General features: G+C 38.3%; 1 protein-coding gene across 3 annotated transcripts in view; it reads left to right on the forward strand.

Moving 5' to 3' along the window:
• The window catches only part of STAU2 (staufen double-stranded RNA binding protein 2), a 147,361-nt gene that overhangs the window by 86,241 nt on the left and 51,238 nt on the right, over positions 1-9,882 (forward strand). Inside the window, exon 12 of one of the 3 annotated variants that reach the window (XM_010081093.1) lies at positions 440-553. The exons of the other annotated variants lie outside the window; for them this stretch is intronic. Coding sequence (XP_010079395.1) covers positions 440-553 — 114 coding nt within the window. The remainder of the gene's footprint in view (positions 1-439; positions 554-9,882) is intronic. 3 annotated transcript variants of the gene reach the window in all.

Genomic DNA, 9,882 nt, shown 5'->3' on the forward strand with positions numbered 1-9,882 from the left:
ATATTAGTAGAAATGGCATTACAATTGAAAAATTGAAACTATTATTGCCAAGTTTATGGAGGCCTAATAATTTACATGGATGTTTTATAACTAAGCTACAAAATGCTGTTAAAAATGACATCTAGGCTGGAAACTATAACTTGAAACTAGATTCTTATAGTTGTATAGATACAACATCTTGACTTCAGTCTCAAAGGTCTCAGAAACTGAAGAACACAGCACTTTAAAAATGATCCAACAGACATATTGAAAATTTGGCCCCAGTTCAGTATGTGACTGCCTAGAATATTTTACACACTCCTTGTTTTATATTAAAGATGAATTCAATGTAAATGTTTGGAATTCTTCTTACAAACTTGTTAAAAAGGGACAGTATTTTAGCATGACTCCCTTGTACAAACCTGGTGTTTAGCAGATTACGTATGTTATTCTGTTATAGGTACACTACAGTGATAGACAAAATGGCAAAGAGTGTATGACCTGTTTGACACTGTCTCCTGTGCAGATGACTTTCCAAGGTATCGGAAGCTCCATTGAAGCCAGCCATGACCAGGTATAATACCTTCACCCCACACTCTTGTAATTTTATTAATATCTAGTAAGGCCAGAATGTCAGCATTAGTGAATTTAAATTTCAACAGATCTTGTGCTTTTCATATGGCATGTTCTTCTCACTGGGGTTTGCCTGTCTTGCCGTAGTAAAATCCTGAGTAGATCTAAAGAATGACCCAAAAAGGAGACAAAACTATGTTGCCTTCTGCATATATTTTGAAGACATATTAGGAAAGCCTGAAGAGCTTCCTTTGGTTTTAAGGTCAGATGTGAGGATTGTGCAAAGGTTTTGTCTGATTCTATGTATGTATCAGGTCTTGTCTATCCTATTTTTACTTGAAGATTATGGGTAGCTGGAAAAGCAGAGATGAGTCCATCTTCTCTAGCTGTCATCTGTCACAAGGAACTGGCATTTTGAGAGGGAAAACGGATTTTTAATCAGACTGTGTAAAACTCCCATTTTGTTTGGCTGTTCTTAAAATGTTTAAATTTAGCTTCTGGCAAAAAGCCAGGTGAAAAAAAAAAATCTCAATCACTCATCACCATGCTGCTTCAGAGGGGAACTGAGGGGGACTTCCATTCTAGTCTTCTTGTCCTCCAACAATCTTATGTGTAAAAGCAAGACAAAACTTTGATGCTCCAAAAGTTTTAAAAGCAAAAAGGAAACAAGTTGAAGAAAACTTTAAACCAAACCTTGCACCTTTCAGATCTTCAGTAGGTTGGAAAAAGTACCGGTTTTATTTGCCTTCGCAGGCCATCTTTAAATTGTACTGTGTTCACCTTTGCCATACATTTTACCAGACTCTGCATAAGATTGTCTAAAGAAAAAGGAAATGTCACCCTAAGAGTTATCAGAATTAGTTACTTTTGGGGAAAAGGTTCAGACACTCTTAGCCATATTTTAGGTTGATGGGTTTTTTTATTGGAAGTTTCTAAGTTAGTTGTTAATGTAAACTAAGCCCGTTATTTATTTATATGGTAACATGAGGATACTTCCTGTTCTTAAGTGTTTGGTGTTTTACAGTAATGGAGAGCTGTGGTAAGTCAGACCATACTTCAACAGACGTAATCCATTGAATTCTCATTTCATCCAGCAACTAGTTTATGCTGTTCTAAAGTCTCTCCTTTTTTCTTTTGGTAAAGATCGCCTTTTAAAATTTAGTTATAACTCAAATACAATATTTAGACATGTCAATGAATTTAAGGTGGTCCCTGTCAATTTGGTAACAACTACATTCTGGGCTACCAGCCAGCTTGGCCTTTGTCTTAGCATTTATTTAGGCTAGAGTATGATATGTAAACAGAAAAAAGACTTTGTAAGCAAAAAGCACATTTAAGCCATCTGAATAATTATATATTTAAGACATCTAAATGAAAAAGTGTTGTTGAGCCTGCAAAGTCAAGCACCAAGAAATTAGGAAATTCCAGATTATGTGCAGCATTAGTTTGATCCCAAGTGTACCCATTCAGTGCTCCGAACAGGACACTCTTCTGGGAGGAAAAAATAAGCATAAAATCCTGTAGATAAAAGTTGTATCATAGCACATACACAAATGGGTAGAATTAAGTTTTCTTGGGGCATTATGAAGATAGACTTTCCTAATCTTGCTTCAAATTGAATTTAAAAAAAATGTTCATTGTTGATTTTACTTGCATAATTTTCCACAGGGTTCTTAAAAAGGAAAGAATGTTTTGTCATTGCATGATGGGATTGGTTCATGCGTTACTGAACCCACATCACTTGTGCAAAGATTTAATCTGAGCTGAGAGTGAAAGAAAGTAATAATCTAAAAGCCAAGTGCCAACCAGTGGGTCACAAACTAGGTCCACATAGTGGTCAGGAGTCAGAAAGTTCTGCTCGTCCCCTTCCTAAGTATCAAAGGAATTCCATTTTCTGGGGAAGAGAGATGCTACTGACTACTTGTGTTTGATAAGGGAGGTGTCAGGACTGGTTTGATGTGTTGTTTGCCATCACCTAAATAAACAGAGAAAAATGAACCATCATTAGAAAGTGCATCAAGTATTTGTCAGTCACTGGAATTAATTGATGACAAAAATTAGAGCTCTTAATGGACCAACTTAAAAAACCTCAGCTTTTCTTGTTCCTCTCTGATTTGTGTGATTTTGCTTGTTTTTCTACAATTTCCCTTGCAGCAGGTTTATTGGATAGTCTTCTTATAAAAACAGGAGACAGAGATGCTGTGCCTGTGTTAAGCATTTCAAAGTTTCAAATGAAATAAATGCAAGATAGCCATATACTGTAAAACCTATATTCTAGAAACTCTTCTTAAACTTATGCCATCTGTTACTTTTAAATAATTTCTTTTGTATTGTATGATAATTAGAAAGGGCTAGTCACCTCAGTGCCTGTGATTTCAGTGGATACGTGTTGATTTGTGTCAGCTATGGGGCCTTACATAGTCTGACCTCAAGATCTGTCCACTTCTGTGCTTATGAAGTTTTTCGCGTGATCATTCTAAAATATAGATTCTATAAATTCTGCTTTTTTAATGGAAAACTGTCTGAATGAGAGTCTGGAACAGTTTCTCTGTGGGAAAGTGGTGGAATCTGTTGTGTGAGACTATCTAATAAAACAGCTGTGTACCAGATTTGTCACTACATTGTGGCAAACCAAAAAGAACCACAGCTGACCACATACCTTGATCAAAAAAAGAAACAGAAATTAAGAAAAAAATAGACAGAAAAACAGGTTCCCAAAGGCATTTCCAACATAGATAATGTCTCTCTATTCACATCCAGTGGGAGATTTGTTACCCAGCAGATACCAGTGTAGTTACAGTCCTACATAAGTGTATTATCCTGCTTTTTAACATATGTCAAGACTTGACACAGCAGTTTTTTCAAGTGGCTTGCTCTTTTCCTGTATTCTGTAGGGAGTTTTCATTCTTTAGATTGGTTTAGCTTGTGATTTTAATGAGTTTAATTTTTTTCCCCACATACTTCATTCGAGCAATTTAATATTGAAATAAACATTTCATACTGGTACACTAATTAGTGTGTATTTCAAATGTCTGATTGACAAGGCATATCTCATTTGATCATGAAGCAGTATTGTGGAAGCAATTGATGGTCTTTCATTTTTATTTTGCCAAACTGTAGAAAAGGGAAACATTCCTAAAGTACCACTGCAGTCTAGCCTGCCACATGTTTTGTTGGGTTTTGCATTCAGGCATCCCAGCCTCTTCAGTAGAAATGTAATGGGCTTTAGAATATTTTTTTTCTGAATTTCTGATTTTTCTCTTTTCTGTTTCCAATATCTGACTATAGCTATAAACTTCTCCTTCCTTAATGGCCACTATTCTCTTTCCTCCCCCCTTTCCCCCCCAAGTAGAATTTAGCTACAAGCAGCTTTTGGTTAAAATGGTCACCACTTTCTAGTGGCTTTCTCAAGCAAACCTGAGTTTGTCCTTGATAGTAATAAATCCTGGTATTTTTTACCTTGCTGTGGGACTGGAGACAACCTATTCTCAGGGCTTATGGTGAACTTTAGGCATACAGTGTGAAGCTGAGGAATTAATTGAATGCAGGTGATACAAAGAAACAGAAAGGAAATCCAGGTAGTTGTCCTATTTGTGTAACTAAGAAAATTCAAGGTATGAGGAGTCAGATACAGAGACATTTTTAAATAAAATTATTTTAACGTCAGTCCTGGTGATGAGGAAGAAAAGATTTGGCCCATTTTGAGATTTTTGAGTGCTTGCTATGGAGTACTCTGCCTGTACAACTAAATTTTTAACCCCCAGTAACTTGATGTTCATTGAGGGATGACCAATTCTCTACTTAAATTTCAGGAGACAGATCAAAGACCAGTGCGTTTTCTTAAAGTCTCATTACTTTAATACTTTTTGATGATTTTGTAGGTTTTAACATATGCATGTTTTTGGAGCTGGCAATACTGCCCATTTGTTTATTACTGACTTCTGCTCTTTACTTCACCCAGTGGTCCCAATGAGATGTACTGTTAAAGTGATGACAATTAATCTTTTACACTTATATTTTTAGGCCATGCTTTCCATTATATTTGTGTTGTATATTAGACCAAGTTTTTAGAACTCCCCTACACTTTACAATGCATAAAATAGAATACTTTTCTAGGACGGATAACAATTGTGTAAAGTTATGTATAATCTACAACTATTATCACTTTTCTTTTGAAGTATAAAAATAGCTGGAAAGAGAGCAAGCAGGGGCAGAAATTTTAGAAGTGGAGGAGCTACTGATGAGATAGACTTGATAAGAGAGTCCAGCGGGGAGGGGCTGTATTGAAAGGAAGATGCCATGCTCAGCAGTCTCAGAAATAGCTGATGGAAAGCTTGACAGACAGCAGTGACAAACAAACTGAAATGTAGTATGTAGCAAACCATCATTGTTGGCCAGCAAACAGGCATTTCTGGGCAGGTGTAAGGGATCATGGTGATTCTCAGAGATGAGCAGCTTGGGGATATTACTTGAGTACAGCAAAGGTGGAAGCAGTTCTCTAGGGACAGAAGACCTCGGAGAGAGGTGACAGGCTGGAGGGAAGGTGCTCGAAGCATTGAAACTTAAGGTTTCTTTCTTTCTTTACCTATAACAGCAAATACATAATACATGTGAAGGTACACATCTCTATACTTGTTGTGGCCTGAAAATTGTTTGTAGAGCATGCTTGGAAGGCAGCATCTAGGGAATTTATGCCAGACGGAGTCACTGACTGATTTACCTGTAAGAAAAACAAAAGCCCAAAGAACTAATGGTACAGTCAGTGAGTATCCAGAGGATAGAATTTGACCGATGCTGTAACCAAAAAAGATGAATGGGATTGAGTGTTTTGTTAAGATACCTTTCCACATTAGAAAAAAAAAAAGATTCTTTATGGGACACTACATTAGTTCCTGCTTAAAATGAATTTTGTTCTAAGGTGAAATTAGTATTTTCTAGATGTTCAGATTTAATTCACAGTAGGTGTTTGTGGCCTGGACATAGCCAAAAAATGAGAAAATTGTAGAATTTTCTTTAAAAAATACATGTATTCCTTTTTTTTGGCTGTTATGTGCTTACCTTGTCAGCTCATTCCTGTTTTAATTACTGTAAATGCAGTTCTCGTTTCTTTAGTGTGGTTTCTTCAATAAAATGTGAAAACTTTAGTTTGACTGAGTAAAAATCTTCTAGCTATTTTCCCAAAGCTTGGTGATTCCTTCACAGCCCTTTAAGCACCTTGATCTCATAAAAACAGCTCACGCAACTAAGTCTCCATCGCCTGTCAGTGTGATCTGGCTGTCTGCTGCCTTCTCCCTGACAACTCCATAACCCTCAGGGTGGGTCAGGCATGGCCACAGCTGAGTGCCTGGTGCTCAGAAAGAGAGAGTACATGTGGGACAGAAATGTAAACTGTTTTTGATACATAGCACCACGATTCACTCTTCTGCTGTTGTGTCGGCAAAGGTGCACCTCTGGTATTGACGTTGCAATCAAAAGTCATCCCATCAGGTTTTAGTTAGGCTCACTAGGTTGTTGTCGGCTGTTTGGTACTTTTTGCTCATCTGCTGTGCTCCCCATGAAGAGTGGGGAAGTGTTGGTGCATTCTCTCTGTATTCTTAATCTTCTGTTTCGCATTATCTCAGCCTGGATGTACGTGACAGAACATTTGCTTTTCCCTGGCAGCTGCTGAAGTTTTCCTTGATGAGCCCGAGATCAAACGTTTGTATTTGTTCAGGATGTGTAATCTTTGATTTTCAAAAAGTGAGTTACTAATTAACTGCCGAATGGGAACAGAATGTAAACCAAGGCCTGGCTGTCTCCCTGCCAGACCCCTTCAGTGCTCTCATTCAGGGCTTCCTGAGCAGTTTCCTAATGTGACAGTGTCTAGCTGAAGATGCAGAATGGGATTTTTTCTGTGCCCTGTGGATGCATGTTTGTTTACACAGTAATGTCAGCAGGGTATGAAATGCTACTGTTGGAGTCTCTGGGTATCTTACATGCTTGGCATGTAAATTGTGACAAGCAAAGGCCATATATGTTTTGAGAACTGTTTCCTCCTCTCTTGGGAAAAAAAAAAAAAGGTGAAATATCCTGGTTACAACTGTAGGTGAGGTTTCACAAGAGTGGCAAGGTTCAAAGAATCACAGAATGGTTGAGATGGGAAGGAAGCTCTGGAAGTCATCTGGTCAAACTACCCTGCTGTAGCAGGGCTACCTGGAGCAGGCTGCCCAGGACTGTGCCCAGGCAGTTTTTGAATACCTTTGAGGTGGGACACTCTACCTTGGTTGTTCCTTCCCATTGATTTCATCTCCAATCCTGTCTGACTCCTAAATCACTGACCTGGCAGAAACTAACTCAAGTTTTTTAGCCAGCTAAGTGAGTTGAACTGGCCCACTGGGGCTTGGATGAGTACCAGAGCTGAAACAAGGGACCAGAGCTGAATCAGGACTGTCCAGCCAAGAGAAGAGGAGGGGGGAGCCATCCTCTTCCACAGCAGCCAGCTATTAGATCAGCTTCCCCACCTTGTAAAATGTCACTTGAAGAGGATGAGGCAAAAGTTAACTGTACAGAAAAGTTATTTTCTTATAGAAATGTTTGTCTTGTTTAGTACCCTCAAACCTGTTGGCTATGTGGTAACATGGTCAGGCATAAAGAAGAAAACAGGAATGCACACACAGACATAGAAGGAGGGGAGGAAGAGCAGGATCAGAAGAGCCCTGACCTAGAGAAGTTTAGCTGCTTTGGAACTGCACCCTTAGTAGCTGCTTGCGTTAAAATACCTTAGCAGGCTTTCAGTGCAGAGTAGCATGTGGAAGTGAAAAGAAGGGCATTAATAACATGCAATGAGCCAGACTTCCATGGACCATAAGCCAGCTGTTAGCTATCCTTAGCTTGCAATCTGTTTCTGGTTTAGTTTGTTTTGCTATTACTTTAGGCTCAGCTGGCCAATGGTGAAATGTAAAAATCTTGAGTTTTCTTGCTGCTGTGGCTGTTACGGAAGGGAAGAAGCTTAAAAGTGGAAGGTATTGGAGAAGTTTGGAAAAGCTAAAAGTGTCATTTAGTTTTCTGCCTTATCACACTGCAGCAGGAGATTCAGCCCACTTGCAGTATCAAGAAATCTAACAGCTTTTTCCCTGGCAGGAAAAAACAGAGGGAAGACAACAGAGGTAGGTTCTTCTCCTACTCAACAGTTAAAAATGGATAGGCACACACCTACTAGACAAAAGTTGGTGACAGAGATGGAGGGGAAAATGAAGTGGAAGGAGACTGCCACTTGTAGCTTGTCTTGCAGTTGGGATTGACAAAGTTCTGGATTTTTCATCTTGACCCCTGACAGGCAGCGTTTTAATTTTAACAGCTAGGTTCATTTTAATTTGTAGGACTGGTAAAGCCTTTTTGAACCCTGTGAATTAAAACTAACACTCAGTGAAAACCCAGTTGCCTATTTTATAGGCACCTCCATTTTAGACAGGAAAGGTATTAGCAAAACATACACTCAACTTTGTTGCCCACCCTGTACTTGCCAGAGTTGTTCTCTGGCATTTTCCACACACTAATCAAAGTAATGCTGTCTGTTTGTTAATATGTGTTTAACCACTTTTCATTCAATGAAGTTACTTAACATACTAATCATATAATTGCCATTTCGAAATACATTTCCTTTACCATTGTACAAGACAAAATAATGATTTGCACATGTTGCATCTGAAGAACTGCAGTTTTGCCAAAATTGTGTTTGCCACCTAATTTTTCCACTTCTCTTGAACTAATATCACATGGCTGGCATTATGCATTCACCTAGTACAAGTGAAGTTTCATAGTTTTTTGTTTGCATAATCATCATACAACCCCTGGATCTACATAGTGCAAGTACAAGCTAAATTTGACATCCTACAGGTCTTCATTTCAAAGAAGCCAGGAAGTCATAATAAATGTTCTGACAACAGACTTAAAGAGAAATTAAGGAGGTTGAGTTTTATAGGTAACTATAAGGCAGTAGCCAAGCTTATGTACTGTGAAATACATTGGGATAACAAAACTCACCACCCCTCTTTCACCACTCTAGTTTTGTCAGATTGGTACAATTTTCCTCTGAGTATCTGCTCAGAGTTTAAAAAACTTTTCCTTCTTTTGAGATAGGTCTGGGAACGAAGGAATACTTGTCAAGTAATGGGAAGAGCATAAAAGTAGTCATGAATGCATGCTTAGCGCAGATTGCATCAAGTTCCTGTCCAATTTAAAGTTCAGTTCTAAAGTTACTCTCTTAGCTATGCTACCTGTAACACAAAACAGTACATTAGAGGCCTGGATCTCTGCTGAGCATGAGGAATTGTGGAGCTATGTTTCGGAGCACTAAGATTAAACTTCGTTCCTAGACATCCATGGTGCAACAACATCCTGCTTTCTTTCTTGAACATTTTTTAAAATACCCCATCAAGAAAAAGCTGAAAACTTACCCTGGCTGGATCAATCATGGTCTACCTGAGAAAATTATTTCACTTTCCTTTTTTACATGATTGCCATTGGTGCTCTGATGGAAAGTGTCAGACACCTCCAGGGAAAAAAGTGTTTATATTCTTCTCTATAACTCATTTAACATACCATCCAAGCCCCTCTCTTGTCTTGCAAACTCATTTCACATGTAGGTATTTGTAGTCACACTGCGTTTCTCAGATCACCGAGTCAGAATATCACACTGTTTGAGACTGGAAGGAGTCACCAACTAACTTTCTCTTCAAAGCATCAGATGTGCAATATCCTCACTTGATAAAGGAGTTCCTGCATCTCCAGAAGCTCCATATGTACTTGCATCCTCCATTTCATAGCCTTTACAGACTGCCTGTGTTCCAATACTAATGCTTCATTCCAGCAAGATCCTTCACATATGCTAAATGTAAGACTGCTTCCAAGTAATTCACTCTCTCAAGGATCCAAGACTTGAGATAATAAACACTAAAATAGTGGTATCAAGCAAAATCAAAACGGTGAACTCTTAAGTTAAACTTTAAATTTTATACGTACTTCTTCATATCCATTCTTTCTCTTTCCCATCATTAGAGAAACCGTGAGACCTAGTTTTCCACAGATCCTTACGGCTGTACAAATAATTGATTTTACAGTCCAAAATCTCCTCTCTCATCCTTCATCTCCTCAAAAAAACTAGTTCAAATTGGCCAAAATAAAGAAAAAAATTCTTCTAGCCAAAAAAAATAATCCACTTTGTACGTGGTCACTTGTAGTGAAACCAGGAAAATGACTGAGACACAAAACTGGTGGGAAAGATGATGAATTATTTTACCTACGAGCTCAGTGGCTCAGGCACTCACGCAAGATGCAGAAGATGTAAATTTT

The sequence above is a fragment of the Pterocles gutturalis genome, unplaced genomic scaffold (genome assembly GCF_000699245.1).
Source record: "Pterocles gutturalis isolate BGI_N339 unplaced genomic scaffold, ASM69924v1 scaffold6819, whole genome shotgun sequence".
NCBI lineage: Eukaryota > Metazoa > Chordata > Aves > Pterocliformes > Pteroclidae > Pterocles > Pterocles gutturalis.